General features: G+C 37.6%; 2 protein-coding genes across 8 annotated transcripts in view; both read left to right on the forward strand.

Annotated features, from left to right (window-relative positions):
* Nucleotides 1-25,205, forward strand: LOC116592426 (ankyrin repeat domain-containing protein 26-like). Its single transcript, XM_032345631.1, has 6 exons — nt 1-195; nt 8,605-8,775; nt 9,720-9,934; nt 11,169-11,397; nt 23,539-23,584; nt 24,670-25,205. The coding sequence occupies exons 1-6, from the start codon at nt 1-3 to the stop codon at nt 24,807-24,809; spliced, it is 996 nt and encodes a 331-aa protein (XP_032201522.1). The 3' UTR covers nt 24,810-25,205.
* The window catches only part of LOC116594363 (ankyrin repeat domain-containing protein 26-like), a 636,289-nt gene that overhangs the window by 450,599 nt on the left and 158,912 nt on the right, over nt 1-26,778 (forward strand). The window lies entirely within an intron of this gene.

A 26,778-nucleotide genomic window follows, 5' to 3' on the forward strand; every position in this document is an offset into this window, starting at 1 on the left:
ATGCAGTGCAGCTCTGACACTGGCTGCCTAATCTGCTTACACCAAGCACCATCCCCTCGCACTCCAGTGGAACTGCCCTGCTCAATCACTCTTGCCTCAGTTCCACCACAGCAGGCCTTTCCCCCAGAAAATCAGCACAAGCCCCTGCCCACACCTCATCTGTCCAGATTCAGGAAGGCCTCAGTTCCAGTGGAGGTGGTGACAGGTCTCATTTCACAAGCACACCAGGGCACACCTAGTTAAAAGTTGCTACATTCAGGCCAGGTACCAAACACTGCCCACAGCAGTGAAGGAGTGCCTCTGCAGATGTCTGGCCTGAAGGATAGAGTAGCCAGAACACAACAGCAGAGTGCATGCTGCACACACTAGACATACCCCCCTAAGCACGAGACCCTGGGTGCTACATGTCGTCTTTTTTCATAAGTCCATTACTTTGGGGAGCAGATGACATAACTGCCTTTTCTAACACAGAGAAGCTGGCAGAGACTTAGATGAAATGAGAAAACAGAGGAACTTATCTCAAATGAAAGAAGAGGATAAAGCCACGTGTCCAGAGACTGAAGTGAGACAGATGTAAATATCCTGGCTGATGGAGGATTTAAAGCAGTGATCTTAGGGACACTCACTGGACTTGAGAAAAGAACAACAACATCAGTGAGACCCTTACAACAGACATAAAAGAGTTAAAAAAGAATCAGAGTTGAAGAGTGGAATAAATGAGTTAAGAAACACACCTAATGCAATGAACAGCAGGCTGGAAAAAACAGAGGAACAAATTAACAACTAAGAAGTCAAATTAATGGAAAGCAATGGAGCCAAAGAAGGGGGAGAAAGAAGAATTATGCAAAATGAGACCAGACCTAGGGAACTCAGTGACTCCATAAAATGTCTTAACATTCATGTTATAGGAGTCCCAGTAGAAGAAGACAGAAAAAAGGTGTAAAAAAACTTGTTTCTAGAAATATAGCTGAAAATGTCTCTAATCTAGGGAAGGCAACAGACATCAAGATCCAGGAGACACAGAAAACTATCCAAATCAATAGTATTGATCAATATATCAATAGTATCAACAATAGTAGGCTAACACCAAGACCTATTGTAATTGAATTTGCAAAATATACTGATAAAGGAAACATCTTAAAAGCAGGAGAGCGAGTTAGTAACTTTCAGGGGAAACCCCTTAAGGCTAGCAGGAACTTTTTCAGCAGAAACTTTTCAAGCCAGAAGGGAGTAGTATTATCTATTCAACATGGTGAATGAGAAAAATCTGTAGCCAAGAATACTCTATCCAGCAAGCCTATTACTCAGAATAGGAGAGATAGAGTTTCCCAGATAAAAACTAAAGGAGTTTGTGACTACTACACTAGCCCCACAAGAAATATTAAAGGGGACTCTTTGAGTGGAAAGAAGAGACCAAATGTGACAGTATAAAGGCAGGAAACACAAAAGTAGCAAAAATGAACATTTATATAAAAAATAAGTTAAGGAACTCAGGAAAAAAGGATATAAAATATATTTTACCTAAAGCATGGGGAGAAGAAGAGAAAAGAATGGGCTCAAACTTAAAGACCAGCAGCTTAATATAGACTGCTATATGCAGAAGAGGTTATATACAAATTATATATCAAACCCCACTAATAGTGGTGCCTGTGTGGCTTAGTTGGTTAAACATCTGACTTGATTTCAGCTCAGGTTATAATCTCAGGGTTGTGAGATTGAGCCCTGTACTGCACTCTATTCCGGCCATGGAGTCTGCTTAAGATTCTCTTTCCCTCTCCCCACTCCACTCATGCCCTCTCTAAAAAGAAAACAAAACCACTGATAAACACTCAAAGAGGAGAAAGAAATCCAAATATATCACTAAAGAAAACCAGTAAAACCTCAAAGACACAAAAAATGATCAGAGAAAATCTCCAGAAACAACCACAAAGCAAGTAGTAAAATGACAAATACATATCTATCAATAATTACTTTGGATATAAATGGGGTAAGTGCTCCAATCAAAATACATAGGATGTCAGAGTGGATTAAAAAGAAGAAGAAGAAGAAGAAGAAGAAGAAGAAGAAGAAGAAGAAAAACAAGACCCATGTATAAGCCACTTGCAAGAGTTTTATTTTTGTCATAAGGACAACTGCAGATTGGAAGTCAGGGGCTGGAAAAAACATGTGTCCTGCAAATGGATATAAAAAGAAAGCCAGAATAGTAATACTTACATTGGACAAAGCAGAGTCTAAAAGAACGACTGCAGTAAGAGACAAGAGCACTATATCATAATGAAGAGGACAATCTGACAGGAAGAAGAACTATCTATTGTAAATATTTATGCACCCAACATGGGATCGCCCAAGTACATAAAACAATTAATTACTAGCATAAAAGAACTAATTGATAATAATACAATAATAGTAGGGTCCTTTAATTTTATTATATATGTTTTAAATGAAATTCATTTCTTTTACTCCCAATTGCAAAAGTATCCACGAAGACAATGTACAATTCAGATATTTTAGGAAGGAATAGGAATAATCAATAGTTGGATACTTTAACTCACCACTTACATCAATAGACAGATCAGAAAGTCAACAAAGAAACAGTGGCTTTATATGATGCACTGGACTAGATGGACTAAGGAGATATAGTCAAAATATTCCATTCTTAAACAACAGAATACACATTCTAGAACATTCTGTAGAATAGATCACATATTAGGCAACAAAACAAGTCTTTTTTTTAAATTTAATTTTTTTTCAGTGTTCCCAAATTCATTGTTTATGCACCACACCCAGTGCTCCATGCAATACATGCCCTCCATAATACCCACAAAACCGGTCTTAATAAATACAAGAAGATTGAAGTCATACCATGCACCTTTTCTGATCACAATACTATTTTTTTAATTTTTTATTTTTTTATAAACATGTATTTTTATCCCCAGGGGTACAGGTCTGTGAATCGCCAGGTTTACACACTTCACAGCACTCACCAAAGCACATACCCTCCCCAATGTCCATAACCCCACCCCCCTTCTCCCTGATCACAATACTATTAAATTAGAAGTCAGCCACAGGAAACAATCTGAAAGACCACAAATACATGTTGGTTAAGTAACACTCTACTAAACAATGAATGGACCAATGAGGAAACAAGAGAATAAAATTTTAAAAATACATGGAAGCAAATGAAAATGAAAACACAATTGCCCAAACTTTTGAGATACAGTAAATATGGTTCTAAGAGGGAAGCATATAGCAATGCAGACCTACCTCAAGAAATAAGAAAAATATACAACAACCTAACCATCACCTAAAGAAGATAGAAAAAGAACAACAAATGAAGCCTAAAGGTAGCAGAAGGAAGGAGATAATAAAAATTAGAGTAGTAGTAGTAGTAGTAGGTAGCTCAGTTGGTTAAGCAGCAGACTCCTGATTTCAGCTCAGGTCATGATCTCAGAGTCCTGGGACTGAGCCCTGCTTCTGTCTCTGTGCTCAGCGGGGAGTCTACTTGAGGATTCTCTACTCCCTCTCCATTTGACCCTCTCCCCACCTTCTCTCTCTCTCAAATAATTTTTTTTTAAATTAGAGCAGAAGAAAACACTATAGAAAATTTTAAAAGACAAAAATAGGAGAGATCAATGAAACCAGGAGCTGGTTCTTTGAAAACATTAATAAAACCGATAAGGCTTTAGCCAGAGTTATCAGAAAGAAGAGAAAAAGGACCCCAATAAAATCACAGAGGAGAGAGGAGAAATAACAATCAATACCACAGAAATGCAGACAATTATAAAAGAATATTATGAATGACTATATGCCAACAATTTGGACGATGTAGAAGAAATGGATAAATTCCTAGAAACATATAAATTACCAGAACTGAAACAAGAATAGAAAATTTGAAGAGACTGAAAACCAGTAAAGAAATGGAATCATTAATCCAAAAACTATGAAAAAACACAAGTCCAGGACCAGAGGCAAATTCTACAGAGCATTTTTTTTTTAAAGATTTTATTTATTTATTTGACAGAGAGAAATTACAAGTACACTGAGAGGCAGGCAGAGAGAGAGAGAAGGAATCAGGCTCCCTGCTGAGCAGAGAGCCTGATGCGGGACTCGATCCCAGGACCCTGAGATCATGACCTGAGCCGAAGGCAGCGGCTTAACCCACTGAGCCACCCACGCGCCCCTCTACAGAGCATTTTAAAGGAAGAGTTAGTACCTATTCTCAAACTATTCCAAAAAACAGAAAAGGAAGGAAAAACTCCAAATTCACTCTATGAGGCCAGTATTACCCCGATACCAAAACGAAACAAAGACACCACAAAAGGAACTCTAAGCCAGTATCTTTGGTGAACATGGTTGCAAAAATCCTCAACAAAATACTCCAAACTGAATACATTAAAAAAATCATCACCATGATCAAATGGGATTTATTCCTAGGTTATGGGGGTGTTTTAATATCTGCAAATCAATCATTGTGATACACCAAATTAATAAAAGGAGAAGAATCATCTTATCATTTCAAAAGATGTAGAAAAGCATTTGAGGGGCACCTGGGTGGCTCAGTGGGTTAAATCCTCTGCCTTCGGCTCAGGTCATGATTCTGGTGTCCTGGGATCTAGCCCCACATCAAGCTCCCTGCTAGGTGGAGAGCCTGCTTCCCCCCCTCTCTCTCTGCCTGCCTCTCTGTCTACTTGTGATCTCTGTCTGTCAAATAAATAAATAAAATATTTTTAAAAAAAGCATTTGACAAAGTGCAACATCCATTCATATCCATTCATGATAAAAGAGTAAAAAATCCATTCATGATAAAAATCTTCAAAAAGTACGTTTAGAAGGAATATACTTCAACATAATAAAGGTCATATATAAAAAATGCACAGTTAATGACACCCTAAATGGGGAAAAACAGAAAGAAAAACTTCTTAGGTCTTGCTTCTAGTTATGGGCTTCTTCTCATTAGCACTGTTTGTCATTATTAAATTAATCTTAGGGGCACCTGGGTGACTCAGATGGTTAAGTGTCTGCCTTCGGCTCAGGTCATGATCTCCAGGTCCTGGGATCCAGTCCCATGTCAGGCTCCCAGCTCAGCAGGGAGTCTGCTTCTCCCTCTCCTCTGCCACTCCCCCTGCTTGTTCTCTGTCTCTCTGTATCTCTCCCAAATGAATAAATATTTTAAAATTAGAAAAAATTAATCTTAACCTTTTTTACTTCCCACTTTAATGGAGACCAATTTCTAATATATAGATTATGTATCTTATTAACTCTTTTTGTCATCCATTTTTCTATCTGTTTGTTTTTTCTTAACAAACTCCCCAAAGTTTAGTGGCTTAAATAAATAACATTTATTTTGTTCACAAATCTACTGTTAGGAAAAGTGTGGCTAGGACAGCTTGTTCCCTTCCCCTAGCTTCAGGTGGGGCAGCTGAAAGGCTTGGGGCTGGAACTGTTTGAAGATTTGTTCACTCACATCTGGTGGTGTTGATGCTGGCTATTGGTGCTGGACTATAGTTGGGGCAGGCAGCCAAAACACTTACACTGGCACACCTAGACTCTTTGTGGCCTGAATTTTCTTACAAGAGCGGGGGCTAAATTCCAATCCAAAAAAAGCTGCCTGAGCTGCAGAGCAAGGCAGAAGCTCTATTGTCTTTTGTAACCTAGCCTTGGAATACACAGAGCATCACATTCACCATATTCTGTTAGGAGAAAGTCACAAAGGTAGGTCCATGGTCTTTTTTTTTTTTTAATGGAATGAATATTTAAAAGCCTATGGACACATTTTAAAAGCAGCATGATTTACCCACCGGCCACAATTTTTTTGTATTCCTCCCACATGAAAAATACACTCACCTCCCCCTGATACCTCCCACAAATCTCAGTTCTCCTGGCATTGGGTTTGGGCTTGAATACAAGATCTTACCATCTTAATCAGGTACAGCTGGGATAAGGTGCCTGAAGTATAGTCCCTTGAGTGCAAGTCCTCTCCATCTGAACACTTGGGAATTAAGGAAGACAGTTCTCTACCACTCAAAATGGAACACTCTGGTAACCTGCTAAGGACTCTCCCATTGAAAGAATATGGGAGGCACACTAGTCCATAGCAGTTTTGAAACACACCCTGAAGCATGCTGTCAGTTCTTCAGTGAGGACTTAGGCCTAACCATGGGAAAGCTTCTCCATGGCTGTTTGCTTTACTTTTTGAGCTCTTGGTTCTTTCTTTTTCATAAGGAATGACCCATGTTTGTAGCTGCTTTTTCAGCCTGATTCCTCCTGGTGGAAATTCTAAGACTCAAAGCCCTATTTTTAGTTTGTACTATCTTGGTCTCTTTTAGTCCAAGCTCACAAACAGTATTATTGCTACTATAATTCTCTTAGTTTTTTGAGTTTTCCGTGAATACGATTGGATTTCATGCCATTAGAAAAGCCATTCTCCCGGGTCTTTTGAGATAAGCTTTCACCTCAGGTTTCCTGTGCAGCTTTCATTTGACAATGCCTTTCAAATTCTCACACTATTAAGATCCTTAAAGAAATTTGAGGCACACCTCAAGTCCTTCTCAAGGACTTATAAAGGGTTTATAGTTTTGGCTTCATCCATAGGCCATGTCCTCCTGGATTTGCTTTTAACCCAGAAGCCATTTCTTTATTTTAGCATTATTTGACAATACGGAATGTGGAGAGGCTGTAAATGAGGAACAGATAGGTGAACCCAGTAAGTCCTGGTTCCTTCATATTGAATCGTCTTTCTTTAGCTTATCTCTCCTACCAGTTTTACTTTCATGTGGTTTGTGGCACGAGTTCCTTTTCCCTCTAGTGTCATTTTCTTCACTTGTCTAGAAACCTTTGCTCTAAGCCCCTTCAAGGGCCATCAGGTTTCCACTCACAGTCTCTTGGAAGCCCTTTTGGTTCATTCTTACTCTTCTCTACTTCTCACTCTTACTCTTCTTTCAGGTTCCACCCACCTCCTGGTTCAAAGAAGGTTTAGTTTCAGTTTTTTGGTTTTCTTTTTTAATGGCAGCACCCCATTTTAATATCAGTATCTGTGCCAGTTATTTATTGCCATATAATAAACCACTCTCAAAACCTAGTGGCTCAAAACAGCATTTATCTTGTTCACAAATCTTTGGACAAGGCTGAGTCAGGCCAACTCATTTCTTCTTCATTTGGCATCACCTGGGATGACTGGATGCTGGGAACTAGAATCATCTAAAACCTTGTTCATGCACATGTTTGGCTGTTGAGGCTGGCTTTTGGCTAGGATGTTAGCTAGGGCAGTCTCAGCTGGAATATTTGCATGAAGACTCACTAGGTACCCTGGGCTTTCCCACAACAGCTGGATTCTAAGGGTGAAGAAAGTCAGATGGAAGCTATATCACATTTTCTAACCTCGCCTTAAAAATCACACAGCAGCTCTGCCATATTCTGTTCACTAGGAACCAGTTACTAAGGCCAGCACACATGAAGGGGAGGGGTTGTCATGGGAGAAGTGTCCGTTTATAAAACCACTACATCCACTTGTCTTTCCAGTCATATCTAAAGGAAAGGAGTTCTTCCCAACTCAGCATCACTGAAACTCCAGCAAGTTTTTTGGTTGTTTTCATTGCTTAGTATATCCTCTTATTTTGTGAGAAGTAACAAAGGATTGTAACACTGTCGAGTTAAAGAATTTTTTTTATCCAAAAATATATGGATCATCCACTAAATTTTTTCCCCACTATTTTTTTTTCTTAGAGATGTGATTTCTTAACCTTGTGAATCATTTCTCCTCAGAATGCAATTGAAATTAGCATAAAACATTTGTAATTCAGAAAAAGGTTGATGGCAATAGAATCAGTATTTATAGATTCATTAATTAGAGTCTTATTTTCAATGTCTTATTTTGGTAAGCATTTATTGGCTCAGACCTACATAAGTCAATATGGGATTCCTAAAACGTCTTTAAAAATTATGGAGTACATGGGCACCTGGGTGGCTCAGTTAAGTGCCTTTGGCTTGGGTCATGATCCTGGGATGCTGGGATTGAGTCTCATGCTTGGCTTCCTGATCAGTGGGGAGTGTGCTTCTCCCTCTCTCTCCTCTTGTGCTCTTGCTGTCTTGTTCTCTCTCCCTCTCAAATAAATAAAATCTTTTAAAAAAATTATGGAGTGTTAAGACGAGGGAAGGGTTAAGAGACTTTCTACTAAGACGTGACTTACAGTTATTTTATGGAGGAAAAATCTGAAACAATCAGAAAAATAAAAGTATAAATATTAAATACAAATGTGTGGCAAAGAGAATGACAGCAGAGATCGATTTTAGCAATTCCTAGTGGTTTGAATTTTGTTCTTCATTTTCTGAGTTATTTGAGGTTCCGCATTCCAAGACTGTACTACAATATAGATAACATTTTGTTGAAAATGAACTTATTTTAAAATCTGAACACCTGCCCGGAGCAGTCAGTAACGTATGTGACTCTTGATCCCCATGTTTGGTGCAGAGTTTTAAAATCTTTGAAAAAGATTTGGGGTCTTAGTTTTGCATTAGACTCTTTTCACTCTACTTCCAAACTGTATTATTTTATTCATGTGGACTCTTTTCACTCTACTTCCAAACTGTATTATTTTATTCCTGCAGGTTGATGATCTTACAGCAAAATTGGAAACTGTATCTTCAAGAAACCAGGTTCTTATTCAGGAGTTATCATCTATGAAAGAAATACAGACAAAATGTGAAAATCTAGAGAAGAATAAAAAGAAGTTGGAACAACAAGTAGTACACCTCAGAAGTTGTGTAGAAGTCAACGTGATAGGATATAGTAAATTAGAACAATATAAACGGGATTTTGAAGAAAGGACACGATTGAACGTAGAAGAAAAATTAAAAGAAGTCGATCTATTTTTAGAGGTTAATTTATTTGTCTATAAAATGCTTTAATTCATTTTACTGGAAATTACATTTTGGTTATATGTAGTGTAGAGTTTTCCTCTACTTCCTTAATAGCAATTTGGTAAATTTCTGAAAGCATTTGTTCCTTCCCTTTAAAAATTTCAGTTTTCATTATTATTCACACTAAATTGATCTTTCAGAATGATTCACAGTAGAAAGTCATTTTATTTTTTAAGACCAGTTTGTATAAAACAAGGCTATTGAGAGGAAAAGAAAAAACTGTGCTTTAAAAATTTTGACCATGGGGTACATGGGTGGCTCAGTCAGTTGCTTGTTTGGGCTCCATTCTGGGCATTCCTACATAAAAGAAATGGTACCATACTTGGATTATTCCTTTTTTATATATTTAATATCTTATTTATTTATTTGGAAAGCACGAGTGGGGGATGGACAGGTAGAGAGAAAATTCCAGGCATACTTCATGCTGAGTAGGACACAGGGCTTTCTCCCAGGACCCTGAGATCACTATCTGAGCAGAAACCAAGAGTCAAGCACTCAGATGACTGAGTCAGCCAGGCACCCCAGGTACCTCGATTATTCTGAAGTTGTACTGTTCACTTTTTAAAAAACTAAATGATTTTATTATTCTTTGAATTATCAGATTGCATGCATTCTAATATAAGAATGAACATTATTCACATTTAATTCAGTTTCACATTAATGATAAATATTTTACATTTCAGCTTTTTTTTTCCACTTTAAAAATTGCTCTCTGAATCATTGACACAAAACTAAAAGAAAGAAATATACTGTAATTACCCAGGTTGTAACAATTTTAAAACTATGCTTTTAATTTGCTTTAGACGCAAGCAGCATTTCAAGAAAGTGTAGCACAGTTAAGAGAAAACAATAATGCTTTAGGAAGAAGTCAAATGGAACTCAGAATTAAAGAGCTGGAATTTGAATTATCCAAAATGAAAAACTCTCAAGACGTTACTAAAGCAGAATTGGACAGATACAAGCACCTCTACCTAGAAGAAGTAACACATCGAATGTCATTGACAAAGGAACTGAACAAGTAAGTTAAAACAATCATAGAAAGTAGAGTTAGCTTATTAATTTGCCTCTAAACCATAACTTTTTGGAGCCACGTTCATGAGATCAGTAGTAAGTGAAAGCCAACTAGATAGTATAATTTTGAAAAATGATGTTTGTAAATGAACTTATTGTCAAAATGCTAGTTCAAGTCAGTTTGCATTTCTCTTCTTTTTGTTGTTTTAAATGATTTTATTTTTTCCTTTGAATATTTTCAGTTAATCTGATCTCCTAGTCTTTAAACTAATTGTTTGAAGGTTTATAATTTAGACAGCATATTATTATAAAATTGTCAGAATTACCCTAAATAGAAATGAGTTTATTAAAATTTATTTATTAATGTTAGTTTATTTTTGGAAGAGTACATCTTTAACCCAAAAGGTCAAGATGGAAACGGTAGATTCCACCTCCAGTACCCTGGTATCTGTGTTATAACCTAATTGCTTCTGGAGCTGTTTCAGTTCTTTCTGATCACGACTCTGCCATCTACTTGTCCTCTAGCAATTGTTCGTCTAAATTTTTCCTCAGTGTTAAATGCTCAATCTCTCTGAGGTAATGTGTGAAATATACAAGAGTGGTGAAAGCCAATGCTTGAAAAATGTCTTTGAGGGATTTTTTAAATTTTTATTTTCCTTTAAAGATTTTACATATTCATTTGACAGAGAGAGAGAGCGAGCAAGTGAGCACAAGCAGAGGGGAGCAGCAGGCAGAGGGTGAGAGTGAAGCAGGCTTCCCTCAAGCAGGGAGCCCAGTATGGGGCTCAATTCCAGGACTCTGGGGTCCTGACCTGAGCTGAAGGCAGATGGTTAACCGACTGAGCCACCCAGACCCCAGGATGGTTTATTTTTGCAGCTCTAAACTGGTTTACTAAATATAAGTATGTATCATGGCGTCCCCAAGAATCTTTTAAGTACAACCATTCCAGAAGGCAGCAGGTATAACCTGTTAGGCCATGGACATCACTGATAGCCATTTCTCTCCCTCCTTAATTTGAATTACTTGTTAGTTAGGAACCCTAGAGCTACATGGACTTCTTCAGAACAGTTTTAAACCTATAATTATACATAGTAGGTCTGCTCTGTCACATTTACCATGTTAAAACACTATTTAATGGCACATTTTGTTTACTATTATGGAGACTTAAAAAAATGCAAGTAATTTAGGACTGATTTGGGGAGAAATGAAATACTAAGTATTGTGTTTTGTAATCCTAACAGGACTAGTGAGAGGCTGGCAGAGACCAGTGCCAAACTTCTGGTGGGGAAACAGCAAAAGCAAACTTTGCTTAACACTATTAATATGAGGCCATCCCTAGATCTGCCTTATGGTAGAAATGTTAATAATAGTTCACTATTCAATAGAAACGTTGCTCTAAGAGAAAACGTGGTGATTCCTACCTCAAACTCATGGCGTTCAAGTAATGACCTCGAGACTTTCTTGATCAAGGTTGGTTATATTATCTTACCTTTTTTTCCTTGGGTTTCAGATTTCTGATATAATTTTTGTTTTTAATTTGGTAAGATTCTGAGTTGCTTAGCTAACTAATACACACTAAGTAAAAGTCATAATTATTTTTGCTGATAAAGAAATGAGACATAAATTTTGATTTTTTTTTCTTTGTTCCTGGAGCTCTTACTTTCAAGAGATACCTATTATTACCTTTATTCAATAATTATAACTAAACTGACATATTTATTATTTTTCAAGATTTTATTTATTTTAGAGAGAGAGTGTACAAGAGGGGGAGAGAGTGTGAGATTCTCAAGCAGACTTCCTGCTGAGTGTGGAACCCTACATGGGGCCCAGTCTCACAACCCTAAGATCATAACCTGAGCCAAAAACAAGAGTCAGACACTTGACTAAGTTACCCAGGCACCCCAAAACGAACACATTTTAAATTTCTTGAAAACCTACATCTAAATTCGATTTTAGAAAGTAAATATTATTGCTCACGAATGAAATCTATACTTTGATGCTTTGACTAATTTCCTGGTTGGCAGTTGTTCATAACAATTTTAAAGTTCGCTGTTACCCATTTTTCCCACCCCTATGTATAAGTCAACAATAAGAATACAAACACTTACTCACATATGGATATTTATTATTTCAAGAATCCATGATAAGTCCTTTTTATGAATTAAATAAACTTGTAATGCTAAAAAGATTAATTTTTCTTTTTAAGTTGTAATTGTTGCCATTTTCTTATTTGAGAGTACATCCTTAATTTTGTCTTATTTGGAGCATTTTTTTAATACTTATAACACTTCTATTTCAATTTTTACAAAATGTCTTGCTGAGCAACTGTAGAGCATTTTCTAAATGGCTAAATCAAGCAAATACTGCATTTTTTTAAAAGAGATAGAGAGGGAGAGAGAGTGCGTGTGCAAGCTGGTGGTGGGGGGTGAGGTACAGAGGGTAAGCAGGCTCCATACTCAGTGCAGTGCCTGATGCAGGGCTCAGTCTCAATGATCCTGAGATCATGACCTGAACCAAAGTCAAGATCAGATCCTTAACTGACTGAGCCATGCAAGTGCCCCACAATTGGAATTTTTAAAATCAAGTTCACATATATCTACCCTGCCATCACTTTAATGATTGATGACTAAGATGGGAATAATAGGGAGTCTTTAAGTAGCAGCTAGTTTCCATTGTATATCATTGTTATTAAAATATCCATTTCAATCAATGTACATAGGTTTATGGTTTTGAAGGTATATTCATGTTCTTACTAATGTAGAGAAAAGTAGCATAGACTCCTGGTAAATGAGGCCTCAATCTTGTTCTTTCATTTGGTTTCCTTATTGTCTTGCTCTCTTCCCTCCTAATTTGAGGACTTCCTTTAGTGTTATGCTTGGTTGCCTTTCTTTTTCTTTTTTGTATATTATAGATTTTTGTGATCACAGTGAAGTTCATATATAACATCCCATATATATAGAAGTCTTTTTTAAGTTGATGGCTACTTAAGTTCAAACACATTTTAAAAACACTACATTTTTCCACCCCACCTTGTTTTATGTATTTGATGTCTTAGTTTACACCTTTTTATTTTGTGTATCCCTTTACTAATTACTGTAGACACAATTTTTGTTACAACTTTTGTCTTTTAACATTCATACTGGCTTTATAAAAGTGATTGATCTATTACTTTTATTGTATGTTTGCTTTAACCAATAAAACTCTTTCTTTCATAATTTTCTTATTTTTAGTTATGGCCTTGTCTGTCTTTCTTTCTTTCTTTGTTTCCTTCTTTCTTTTAATCTATTTTTGAGAGCAAGCAAGAGAGAACACAGATGGGAGGGGAGGGCCACAGAGAGAGGGAGAAGCAGACTCCTTGAGCACAGGGTGTGGTGTGGGGCTCGATCCTAGGAGGTCTCTTAACCTGTCCTCATTTTAAAAATTCTTTTATCTTTTTGTTTTTTGGCTTGGATGATTTCTGCTACCCTGTCTTGTAGATCACTGATCTGTTTATCTGCAGCTTTTAATCTGCTGTTGATCCCTCTGGAGTATTTTTCATTTCAGTTGTTTTATTTTTCAGCTCTGATTGGTTCTTCTTTATATTTTCTCTTTCTTGAAGTTCTCACTGAATCCATCCATTCTTCTCCCGAGTTTGCTGAGCATTTTTATGACCATTACTTTGAACTCTTATTCAGGTAGATTACTTATCTCTGTTTCTTTTTGTATTGTTCTGAAGTTTTGTATTGTTCTTTCATTTGGAACATATTCCTCTATCTCCTCATTTTGTCTGACTTTCTGTGTTTATTTCTGAAATTGTTTTCAACATTTTCCCTCTTTAAAGTATGTCGCTTTGAACAATGAATGTTAGGTATAAAGTAAGGAAGAAGAAACCGTTTCTAAGTATTGTCTGATCATTTTTCTTGTTGGAACTGTGGTGGAGTAGGTGGCAGATGACATTGCTCTTCTTTTTCTGAGTTGAGAACACAGGGGTCAGGCAGATGGAGATAAGCTTAGTAACTGTAATACATACTAACAGATTGGAGGATGAGGCTTAGGTATGTAGCCACTGCCAACTTCCTAATACTTTACTCCTTTACGCCAAATTAGGCACTTCCACACACAGTTGTAAATGGAAGGAAGATATGTTTGATGCCCATCTCACAAAGATGAAAGCAGACCTCAATTCATGTTACTAGGGCAGGCATAGCTTTTCAAATAAGAGATTTGGAAGCATGTAGGCACTGCTTAGTGTCTTCTCCTAAATTCACCCATTAGGCGAATCTCTCTTCCTGTCATGAATTAGGGAGAGAAATGTTCTCACATGGAAATGAAGGTTTACCTATAATTTCTGAGTGGATTTAATTTATAATTAAAGTTAATCGTGTCTTTTGTACATGTGAACTAATGGGAAGGCTAGATGGCAAAGAGAAATCTGTTCAGTGTTCTAGATTTTGCAATAAATAGCTCACAACATAGGTAACCATTTGTTGATTGACTTTGATAAACCAAGTTTTATTTGAAGGAAAAGAATAATTCTTTCAAGGAAGAATTTCCTCAGTTTCAGGTTCTTTGGTTCAACCAAAGATTTTCTCCTTCAAGTTCCCTGTCCCTTCAAGTTAAAAAAATTTTGCTTATAAATTGAGCATATTGACTGTTACTAATAGGAGTTAAGATAACTTCTCGTCCTTTATTTTTGTTCATGACTGTAAAAATTTATAGTTTAGTTAGAAAGCTGTTTTCTGTCTAATGCCTTAACTTTATTGAGCCACAGAACAAAGTTTTATGTATTCATTTTCTCTGAGTTCTAGTTAAAAATGCATGTATTTTTCCTGAATATGAGGAAGTAACTAAAACACATTCCTGGCCTGCAACTAGGTGGTTTTTTGACCTCAGGCAAACTAGAATCTCTCTGAGGCCTTTTTGTCTCTTATGTGAAATTAGGGATATTGACTAAGTTAGTGACTTTTATACCTCTGGGGAAAAATTTGTTTTTGCCAAAGAATAGAACTTATCTTTTTTTTTTTTTGCATTAAACTGTAATATATAAAACAGAGACAAGTAGAGCTGTTTAGCTAAAGGCGAGATAAGACTACACCTGTAGACTTCCTTGTCCCTCAATCCTGCTGTGTCCCAGGAGACCCTTAGATTTCTATGAGCCATAGTTTGAAAACTAACATTTATGAGAAAATCCTTTGTTAATAATTTTTTGAATTAAAATTTGCTGATACATTGCATGTTGCTTTTCTGTGTATAATTTTCTTATCCTCCTATTTTTTGGATAAATGGAAAAGTATAAATAAAATTGCAAATGCGTTCTCCTTATTAGTGGACTTCAAGCTATTTCCACCTTCTAAACACAGTTCTCACTTGGAAATAAAGGTCACAGAAGTAAATATTTAGGAAAAGCTTTTGGGGAAAAGACAATAACATCACATTGGTAATTCCTTAAGTCATGTCATATAAAAAAGTGTCTTATATTTTACATAGTATTTATTAATGCTTTATAAAATTGCTTCAATAAAAGTTTCTCCCATCAAGTGGTATTGAGTTATTAATTTTACAAGGCTGTCTAGTAATGTTGTCATATTATTAATTTTATAAGGCCTAAATATAATGATATTGTCAAAAAGTGTTATGATTCCTCAAAAAATTAAAAATAGAAATGCAGCACCATTCAGCAATTCCACTACTGGGTATTTACCCAAAGAAAATGAAAACACTAATTTGAAAAGTTATGTGCACCCCTATGTTTTTTGAAACATTATTTACAATAACCAAAGTATGGAAGCAACCTCAGTGTCCATCAATAGATGAACAGATAAAGAAGATGTGTGATACATATACAATGAAATATTTATTCAGCTATAAAAAAGAATGGGATCTTGCCATTTGTGACAACATTGGTAGACCTAGTATTTTGCTAAGTGAAATAATGCAGAGAAAGGCATATACCATATGATTTCACTTCTGCATGGTATCTAAAAAACTAAACTACTAATAGCCTACTAGTGACTGGAAGCCTTACTGATAACATAAATAGTTCATTAACACAGTTTTTTTTTTACATTACATGTATTATATACTATATTCTCATAATAAAGCTATAGAAAAAATGTTATTGAGAAAAACATGAGAAAATACACTAAAATACTGTATCAAAAAAAGTCCATGTGTAAGTAGAGTAGACCTGCACCCTTCAAACCCATGTTGGTCAAGGGTCAGCTGTATATTACAAGTATTCTCATCTAGAATTTTCTTACTTAGAGCTTTCTTATAAAAGGTACCCTCTCATTGAATGCCCAAAATGGGGTCTAATGTAGGGTACCGAGGGGTGCCTGGGTGGCTTAGTTGGTTAAGTGACTGCCTTCAGCTTAGCTCATGATTCCTCGGTCCTGGGATAGAGCCCCACTGCAGGTTGTCTGCTAAGTGGGGAATCTGCTGTTTCCTCCCCCTCTGCCTCTTCTCCCACTCGTGCTCTCTATCTCTCATTCTGTCTCAAATAAATAAATCAATAAAATTGCTGATATAAACATTGGAGTGCAGATGCCTCTTTGGATCAATATATTTATATCTTTGGGGTAAATCCATAGTAGTGCAATTGCTGGGTCATTGGGTAACTCTATTTTCAGCTCTTTGAGGAACCACCATACTGTTTTCCAGAGTGCTTGCACCAGTTTACATTCCCACCAACAGTGTAAGAGGCTTCTGCTTTCTCTGCATGCCTGACAACATCTGTTGTTTCCTGACTTGTTCATTTTAGCCATTCTGACAGGTGTGAGGTGATATCTCATTGTGCTTTTGGTTTATATTTATTTCCCTGATGCCAAGTGATGCTGAGCATTTTTTCATATCTGTTGCCCATTTGTGTGTCTTCTTTGAGAAATGTCTGTTCATTTCTTCTACCCATTTCTTGACTGGATTGTTCTTTGGGTATTGAGTTTGATAAGTCTTTATAGATTTTGGATACTAGCCCCTTATCTGATATGTCAATTACAAATACCATTTTCCATTCTGTAGGTCATCTTTTAGTGTTGTCAGTTGTTTCCTTTGCTATGCAAAACATTTTTATCTTGATGAAATCTTTGTTTCCCTTGCTTTTGGAGACGTGTCTAGCAAGAAGTTGCTTTGGCCAAAGCCAGAGAGAATACAACCTGTGTTCTCTTCTAGGATTTTGATGGCTTCCTGTCTCACATTTAGGTCTTACATCCATTTTGAATCTTATTTTTATGTGTGGTGTAACAAGATGGTCCAGTTTCATTCTTCTGCTTGTGGCTGTCCAGTTTTCCCAACACCATTTGTTAGAATGACTGTCTTTTGTTCCATTGGACATTCTTTTCTGCTTTGTCACAGATTAGTTGACCATAGAGTTGAGGGTCCATTTCTGGGCTCTTTGATCTATGCGTGTGTTTTTGTGGCAATACCATACTGTCTTGATGATGACAGCTTGGTCATAGAGCTTGAAGTCTGGAATTGTGATGCCACCAGCTTTGGTTATCTTTTTCAACATTCCTTTGGCCATTTGGGATCTTTTCTGGTTCCATACAAATTTTAGGAATATTTGTACCAGCTCTGAAAAAATGTTGATGGTATTTTGATAGGGATTGCGTTGAATGTATAGATTGCTCTGGGAAGCATAGACATTTTAACAGTATTTGTTCTTCCAGTCTATGAGCATGGAAGGTTTTTGCCATTTCTTTGGGTCTTCCTCAGTTTCTCTCATGAGTGTTCTATAGTTTTCAGAGCACCAATCTCTTGCCTCTTTGTTTGGGTTTATTCCTAGGTATCTTAATCGTTTTTGGTGCAATTGTAAGTGGGTTTGACTCCTTAATTTCTCTTTCTTCTATCTCATTGTCAGTGTATAGAAATGCAACTGATTTCTGTGCATTGATTTTATATCCTGCCACTTTGCTGAATTCCTGTAGAACTTCTAACAATTTTTGGATGGAGTCTTTTGAGTTTTCCATGTAGAGTATCACATGATCTGTGAGGAGTGAGAGTTTGACTTCTTGCTGATTCAGATGCCTTTATTTCTTTTTGTTGTCTGATCGCTGAGGCTAGGACTTCCAGTACTAGTTGAACAACAGTGGTGAGAGTGGTCATCCCTGCCGTGTCCCTGACCTTAGGGGTAAAGCTCTCAGTTTTTCCCCATTGAAAGTGATACTCACTGTGGGCTTTTTGTAGATGGCTTTTATGATATTGAGGTATGTTCCCTCTATCCCTGAACCATGAAGAGTTTTAATCAAGAAGGGATGCTGTACTTTGTCAGGTGGTTTTTCTGCATCTATTGAGAGTATCATATGGTTCTTATCCTTTCTTTTATTAATGTATTGTGTCACACTGATTGATTTGCAGATGTTGAACCACCCTTGCAGACCAGGAATAAATCCTACTTGGTCACGGTGAATAATCCTTTCAATGTACTGTTGGATCCTGTTGGCTAGTATCTTGGTGAGAATTTTTGCATCCATGTTCATCAGCAATATTGGCCTGTAATTCTCCTTTTTGTTTGGGTTTTGTCTGGTTTGGGGATCAAGGTAATGCTGGTCTCATAGAAAGAGTTTGGAAGTTTTCTGTCGTTTTTATTTTTTGAGACAGCTTCAGAAGAATAGGTATTAATTCCTCTTTAAATGTTTGGTTGAACTGTCCAGGGAAGCCATCTGGCCCTGTTTTTTGGGAGATTTTTGATGACTGCTTCCGTTTCCTTCCTGATTATGGGTCTGTTCAGGTTTTTCTCTTACCATTTCTTCCAGATTGCCTAATTTGTTGGCAAATAGTTGTTCATTATACATTCTTAAAATTGTTTGTGTTTCCTTGGTGTTGGTTGTGATCTCTCTTCTTTCATTCATGATTTTATTAATTTCGGTCCTTTCTCTTTTCTTTTTTGCCAAGTCTGCTCAGGGGTTTATCGATCTTATTACTTCTTTCAAAGAGCCAGCTCCTAATTTTGTTGCTATATTCTACTGTACTTTTGGTTTCTATTTCTTTGATTTCTGCTCTGGTCATTATTAATTCTCTTCTCCTGCCGGATTTAGGCTTTCTTTGCTGTTGTTTCTCCAGTTCCTGAGGGTGGAAGGTTAGGTTGTGCATTTAGGACCTTTCTTGTTTCTTGAGAAAGGCTTGTATCACTCTATACTTCCCTCTTCAGGACTGCCTTGGTTGCATCCCAAAGATTTTGAGCAGTTTTGTATTCATTTTCCTTTGTTTCCATGAATTCTTTTACTTGTTTGTTAATTTCTTGGTTGACCCATGCATTCTTTTTTTTTTTTTTTTTAAAAGATTTTATTTATTTATTTGACAGACAGAGATCACAAGGAGGCAGAGAGGCAGGCAGAGAGAGAGGGAGAAGCAGGCTCCCCACTGAGCAGAGAGCCCGATGTGGGGCTCGATCCCAGGACCCTGGGATCATGACCTGAGCCGAAGGCAGAGGCTTTAACCCACTGAGCCACCCAGGTGCCCCAGACCCATGCATTCTTTAATAGGATGCTCTTTAGCGTCCATGTTTTTTAATTTTTCCCAAATTTCCTCTTGTGATTGAGTTCAAGTTTCAAGGGACTGTGGTCTGGAAATATGCAGGGAATGATCACAGACTTTTGGTACTGGTTGAGACCTGATTTGTGACCCAGTATGTGATCTCTTTTGGAGAAAGCTCCATGTGCACTGGAGAAGAATGTGTATTCTGTGGCTTTAAGATGGAATGCTCTGAATATATCTGTGAAGTCCATCTGGTCTAGTGTGTCATTCAAAGCCCTGTGTCCTTGTTGATCTGCTTAGATGACCTGTCCATTGCAGTGAGTGAGGTGTAAAAGTCCCCTACTATTTATTGTATCATGCTTGATGTGTTTCTTTAATTTTGTTATTAGTTGGCTTATGTAATTGGCTGCTCCCATGTTAGGGGCATAAATCTTGACAATTGTTAGATCTTCTTTTTGGAGAGACCCTTTAATTATGATAGCGTCCTTCCACATCTCTTATGATGGCCTTTGGCTTAAAATCTAATTTGATAAAAGGATTGCCACCCCAGCTTTCTTTTGATGTCCATTAGCACAGTAAATGGTTTTCCACCCCCTCACTTTCAATCTGGAGGTGTTATTGGGTCTAAAATGAGTCTCTTGCAGACACCATATTGATGGGTCTTGCTTTTTTTTTATCCAATCTGATACCTTGTGTCTTTTGATTGGGGAATGTGGCCCATTTACTTTCAGGCTAACTATCGAAAGATATGAATTGAGTGCCATTGTATTACCTGTAATGTCATTGTTTCTGTATATTGTCTCTATTCCTTTCTGGTCTATGACACTTTGGGGCTCTCTCTTTGCTTGCAGGATTCCCTTTAGTATTTCTTGAAGGGCTGGTGTGGTGGTCACAAATTTTTAAATTTCTGTCTGTCCTGGGAACTCTTTATCTCTCCTTCTACTTTGAATGACAGCCTTGCTGGTAACATATTCTTGGCTGCATATTTTTCTGGTTTAGCACCCTGACTATACCATGCCAGTCCTTTCTGGCATGTCCTGAGCTGCTTTCTGGATTTTCTCTTTGTCTCTGAAATTTGCAAACTTCACTACTATATATCAAGGTGTTGGCCTATTCTTATTGAAATTGAAGGGGGTTCTCTGTGCCTTCTGGATTTGAATGACTTTTTTCTTCCCCGGATTATGGAGGTTCTCTGCTGTAATTTCTCAGGTACACCTTCTTCCACACCCACTTTCTTCCTCTTCTGGGATCCCTGTTATTCTAATATTGTTTTGCTTTATGGTATCACTTATCTCTTGAATTCTCCCCTCCCCTTGAATTACTGATCCAGTAATTGTTTACCTCTCTTCTTTTCTCAACTTCTTTATTCTCCATCATTTTGTCTTCTTTGTCACTACTTCTTCTTTCTGTGTCATTTATCCTAGCAGTTAGAGCCTCCAATTTTTAAAATTTGAAATAGCTAATATTTATTAGTTAATTATAGCTCAGTAAGTCTGTAAAAGACAAGTAGGGTTTTATTTCTCCATTACCCATTATGTACGTGATGAATTTTTTAGAATTTCTATTCAATTAGCTGATATATGATATATCAGTTTCAGACATAGTGTTCAGTTAACCATCTGTTGTATGTAATACACAGTGCTCTACACATCACATGCCCTCCTTCATGCCCATCACCCAATTACCCCACCCCCATCCCACCTCCCCTTCAGCAAACGTCTGTTTCCAATAGTTAAGAGTCTCTCATGATTTGTCTCCCTCTTTGATTTCTTCCATTTAGTTTTCCCTCCCTTCCCCTATGATTCTATGCACTTTTTCTTGTATTCCCCATATTTATGAAACAATATGATAATTGCCTTTCTGTTATTGACTTATTTCTCTCAGTATAGTACCCTCCGTTTCCATCCACATCAATGTAAATTGTTAAGAGTTCATCCTTTTTGATGGCTTTGTAATATTCCATTTGTAATACACCACATCTTCTTTATCCATTCATCTGTTGATGCACATTTGGGCTGTTTCCACAGTTAGTCTATTGTGGAGATTGCTTCTATAAACATTGGTGTCCAGGTGCCCCTTCAGATCAGTATGTTTGCATCTTTGGGGAAAACACCTTGCAGTACAATTACTGGGTCATATTTTTAACTTCTTGGAGAACCTCCATACTGTTTCCAGAAGTAGAGCCTCCATTTTTTTTTATTGCATCCCCTTAATAACCTTTTGATTTCAACTTGGTAATATTTTTGTTCTTTTATTTCTCCAGTGTCCTTTGTGCTTTGTTCAAGCCCAGCTAGTATTTTTATACTTGTTATCCTAAACTCTAATTCTGCCATCTTAGTTATATCCATACTGATTAGGTCACTGACAGTCAGTAGTACCTGCTGTTCTCTTATTTCAGGTGAGTTTTTCCATCTAGTCATTCTGTCTAGAGAAGAATAGAAAATGAGAGAACAAAATACTAAAATAACAACAACAACCCCAGAGAAATATAATCTCTAAAACCCAAATCTCTATAATCTCTATAAATCAAAATAAATAAATAAATAAAATAAAAATTTAAAAAGTGAGAATATAATCAGATGATGAGAACAGAGCAATACACTAGATTCTGGGTATATTTTGGTCTGTTTCTTAGAGGAGACTACATCCCAAAATTGTAAAAAAAGAAAAAAATATATATATGCAAAAATAAAGTTAAGCACTCTGAAAGGATAGAATGTAACTATAAAAATTACAATTAAAAATGTTTAAAAAACCCGAGTTGATAAAATGAGAAATTGGTTGAAATGGAAAAGAAAAAGAAAATTAAACTTGAAAGTTTAAGGAGCCATGGATTCTATATAGTATTTTCCCCCAGCACTAGAGTTTTGCAGTTGTCTGTGATTCCTTAAACTTGATCTTAGCGGGAAGTTCTTGCTGATTTTCTGGGGGAGGGGCCTGTTGCGCTAATTCTCAGAGGTCCTTGCCCTGATGGTATTGCACTGCCCTTGCCAGGGGTCCAGGCTAATTTAGGGCCTCCAGATTCCTCTTTGTGGCTTTCGTTCCCTGACGGTTTTCCGCACTGCTTGAGAGGATTAGAATGAAAATGTGAGCCTCCCAGTGTCCAGCCCTAGAGCTGAAAGCAGGCACCCTCCACTCTTCAGTGTGCCCTTACAGAGGAGCTGTCAATCACTCTTGTCTCCCTGGTTTCTGTATGCACTCTGTGTACACCCAGCCTTTGAACATTTTTATCTCAGCCATGCAACCCCCTTTGGAGTTTCTAAACTTTGCAGCCTCCTGTGGCTGCATTCATGCCAGTCCTCCAGGGGGAAGGAGGAGGTCTTGCCCTGGTTGTTCTGCATGTTTGGCCCTGCTCTGAGAGTGGTTACCCAATGGGCTGGGGTTTGTGATTAATGGCAACACTGAGCTGAAAGCCCCCTCCTCTGCTCTTTGATTGCAGCTGGATTCCCTGCTGAAACACCTGGAAACTCTCCCATACTCAGGCACCCCATTCTGTGTGATCCTGGGGATCCTGAGATCAGGCAGTTCTACCTAGGATTCTACCCCACTTCTCCACCTGAGTGCTTTTCAAGCAGGGATGTCCCTCACCGGATTAGACTTATAAAAGTTCCTGTTTGCATACCACTGCTGTATCACTTTCTGATAGGCAGTTTATGCATCCCCCCCAACAGTTTATCTTCCCATGTATCCCCTTGGATTCATTTCTCCATCCCACACCTACTACCTTGCAGAATGTGGTCACTTTTCTATTTGTAGAATTAGAACAGTTCTTTTCTCAGATCTCAGGTTGAGTTCACAGGTGTTCAGAATGACTTGAAAGCTATCTAGCTGAATTCCAGGGACTGGACAAAGCTATGGCCCCCTATGCCTCTGCCATATTCCTCTTCTCCCAGAAATTATGTATATTTAATAGACCAATATTAATTGTACTTTTTATCAGATTTATCTAAATAGTGTTACATCTCTTTCTTCTGTTACCTAAGATTAAAATAAGTAGGGATTTATTTTATTTATGTGATTATCTTTCTATTTAAGCAATCCCTAACTTAGTTTTAGTCTCTAATAGTGTTATTTTAAGTTTACATTTCATAAGCTATATATAATTCCTACAATTATGTGTCTTGTTTAACTTGAACATTATAAATATTTGACTTATTTCAGATGCAGCAGGAGTTGGAAAAAAATATAACTAGAGAACTAGAAGAAGGTATGTTGCCAAATTTCCGAATTAAGATGGTCATTGATTTCTGAAATATCCTATGAATGGTAAATCCATTGTTTTCTATTGTTTGGATAATAGGTACTATATTAATTTTTTAAATATATATCTAATAAAAATATATAAAACATAAACATAATGAGGAACATACTTATTCCTCATTTAGTCATCATTTTTCAGACTTAAAAAAAAATCTCCAAATGTCTATTTATCTGTTATTTCAAGCTGTAATCTTCCTTCACTTCTGCCATCCCTCTGGAACTGTCAACCTGAATATGCGGGCTTTCTTAAATCCTTGTTTCTGCTAATGATATAAAACCAAAATTAAAAAAAAAAAAGCAGTCTTGTCTTAGGTGATACTTAGTTAAGCAATTATAGTTCAAATAGCTGTCACTTGACAGGTGACATTTAAACCTCCAGTCGTTGATTTTGTCATTGATTTACCTTTTGCCATTGGGTAAAATTCCAAGCTCCATACATGGAATAAAAACACCCAAATCAGCTTGGTTCTTGTCAGCTTTTTCAGCCTTCTTTATCGCTAACATTTACCCTACTCTGCTGCTTTGCTCTTGCACCTTTTCAGCATTGACTACTTGCAATTCCACAAGTGTTCTTCCTCACTCTCTGTGTATGTTCTTTGTATATGCGTCTTCCCTCCACCTGGCATGCTTCTTCCCTGCCCTTCAGATATCAGCTTACATATCCCCTCCACCAAAAAGCAGACAATATTCATAGAAAACTAGGATTTTCCTTCTGTGTGTTCTTATGTTCAACTCTGAAAATTGCCTGTTTGATTTTTCAGTCTGTCGTACATGATTGTTCACGGGTGGGCTCTGTTATCATCTTGTAATGAGAAAAACAGAAGCTCTGATATTTATCCACAATAGCAATTACCTCAGTGGGCAACTGTGAGCAAAACATATTTAAAAGTAATCTTGTATTTTATATTGTAGCTGTATTAGATGTTTTTCATTCTTCATAACACTCATAAGGCTTCAACTTTGTTTTTTTTTACTAACATTTAGTTAAGAATGAAGTATTTAGATAAAAACTATATTTCTTTTTCTTTTCAGGTTTTGCTGTATTGGAATCAGGCTCATCTGGTGGGGCCACCTCTTCAGAATCTACTTTTGAAAGACATATAAATTGTGATGACGTACTGAAATCACACAGAGAGTACTCAGAGTTTCTGAAGAAAAAGTATAGCATCTGAAACATAAATAGTAGAAATTTATTTTCTGGATGTTTATACAACATTTTAATAGTTTCCTATTAAATGGATGATATGCAAAAATCTTCCTTAAAGGAAAATATTTTTGGATCATGTGTGTAATGAAAGTTTATATAATATTTTAAGCTATGTTTCTTGGTAGCTAATTAACTTTTAAGCAGATTTTTTTTTAATATGGAAATCAGCATTATTGGGTTTTACATGCTTCAGGCTGCCCAAATGCCAGCTTTCTAAACAGCACCCAATCAACCAGGTTTTCATGAATACTTCAGTCATGTTAATTGATAACTTTTTGGTATTTTCCAATTTTTATCACTACATATGAACCTAGAGATTTAGACAGACATTAATTTTAAGACAGAGAGTCTGAAAATTAGAAGAAAAAAAATATATTTTACCCCAGAACCATTTGCAAGACAATTGTTAAATTATGCCTGATTCCCATAGCATTTATATCCTACAAATCAGTACATTCCACATAACTACTGTACAACCTTGACAATCAGACAATTCTAATACAGTTGACCCTTGAATAATTGCAGGGGTTAAGGGCACTGACCATTTGCAGTCAGAAATATGTGAATAACTTTCGACTCCCCAGGCACTTGAGTACTAATATGCTATTGACCAGAAAACTAACTTTTACAAAAACAGTTAATTAGCCTGTGTTTTGTTTGTTATATGTATTGCATATTATATTTTTATAATCTAGAAAAGAAAGTGTTATTAAAATCACAAGGAAGGGGGGACAAGATGGCGGGGAAGTAGGAAGAGGTGTCTTTTCAGCCTGTACCCCAAAGTGAGCTGATTACCTACCAAAGAACTCTGATCACCCATGAAATCAGCCTGAGATCAGAATTATACACGTCTGGATCTCTACAGGGGCAGAAGACACCAGTGGGCAGGTAAAGCTGAGTGGGAAAGGTGGACTGATAAGGGAAGATAAACAAAAGGGGGAGGGAGCCACCAGAGGCGACTGGTTGGAAAGTAATACCCCAATCAAGCAAGAGTGCCCTGCGTCTGGACCAGCATTAACTTAGAGACTGGTTGAAAGCACTCCAAAAGAGCAAAGGATTGCGGGGGGAAATTGTCAGAATCGGGGTGGCTAGGGACAGGGGCTTAAGTCCCCAGTCCCAAGACGGCCTCCCCTGGTGCTGAGGCAGAGAGAGTGGGGAGGAGAAACCAGCTCTTGGTCCCTAAGCCGCCAGCGCAGCTGAGAACGCATGGGGTCCATTTCCTGTGAGGGGATGGGAGCCACGCTGGGAGGCAGAATGTGGGAGCCCTGCTATAGAGTCTGAGATACTCCCCTGAGAGAGATACAAAGGCCCAGCCAGTGCCCTTTGATATGCGCCATTGTTTCAGACCAAACTCTCCCCCCAGAGAGGTTCGCGGAGGGCCCAGCCTGGTGCTTTAGGACCTGCACCCCATTCTCAGAGCCTGAGACCCGTGGGCGACCCACAGTCTCCCCTGAAATTGGTGTGCGCAAGCAAGCCGGGCGCTCTTAGACGCAGAAAGACCAGGCACTCCCAGCCTGGGCCAGCGGGAAAATCTCAGTGTGCTATTGCTGCTTGGAACCTCTCTGGTGGTCTGGAGCTGCCCAGACAGCTGCCACTGCCTTGGCTTTGGGTACAAGCAAAAGATCTTACATCCCCAGGGACCGCGACTTGGAACCTGCTCTGCCAGCAACCAAGGGGGAACTAATTTAGGCTCTGCAGCCAGACTGAGGCTTCTCTCTGAGAGGGAGATCAGGGTGCGGTTTGCTTTCCTGTAAAACTACAAAAACCATCAAAAGCAGTCAAAGTGAGAGAAAAAAAAAAAGTGCACAAACATAAGAACCGCCAAAGAACAAAAGCCTGAAAAAAAAAAAAGTTTCCTCAGAGCCCACCCCCTTGAGGGGGGCGGGAGGACTTAACACAGGGAACAACATTGACTGAAAACCCACGTGGCAGAC

Source organism: Mustela erminea, chromosome 6, assembly GCF_009829155.1.
Source record: "Mustela erminea isolate mMusErm1 chromosome 6, mMusErm1.Pri, whole genome shotgun sequence".
In the NCBI taxonomy this organism is placed as follows: Eukaryota; Metazoa; Chordata; class Mammalia; order Carnivora; family Mustelidae; genus Mustela; species Mustela erminea.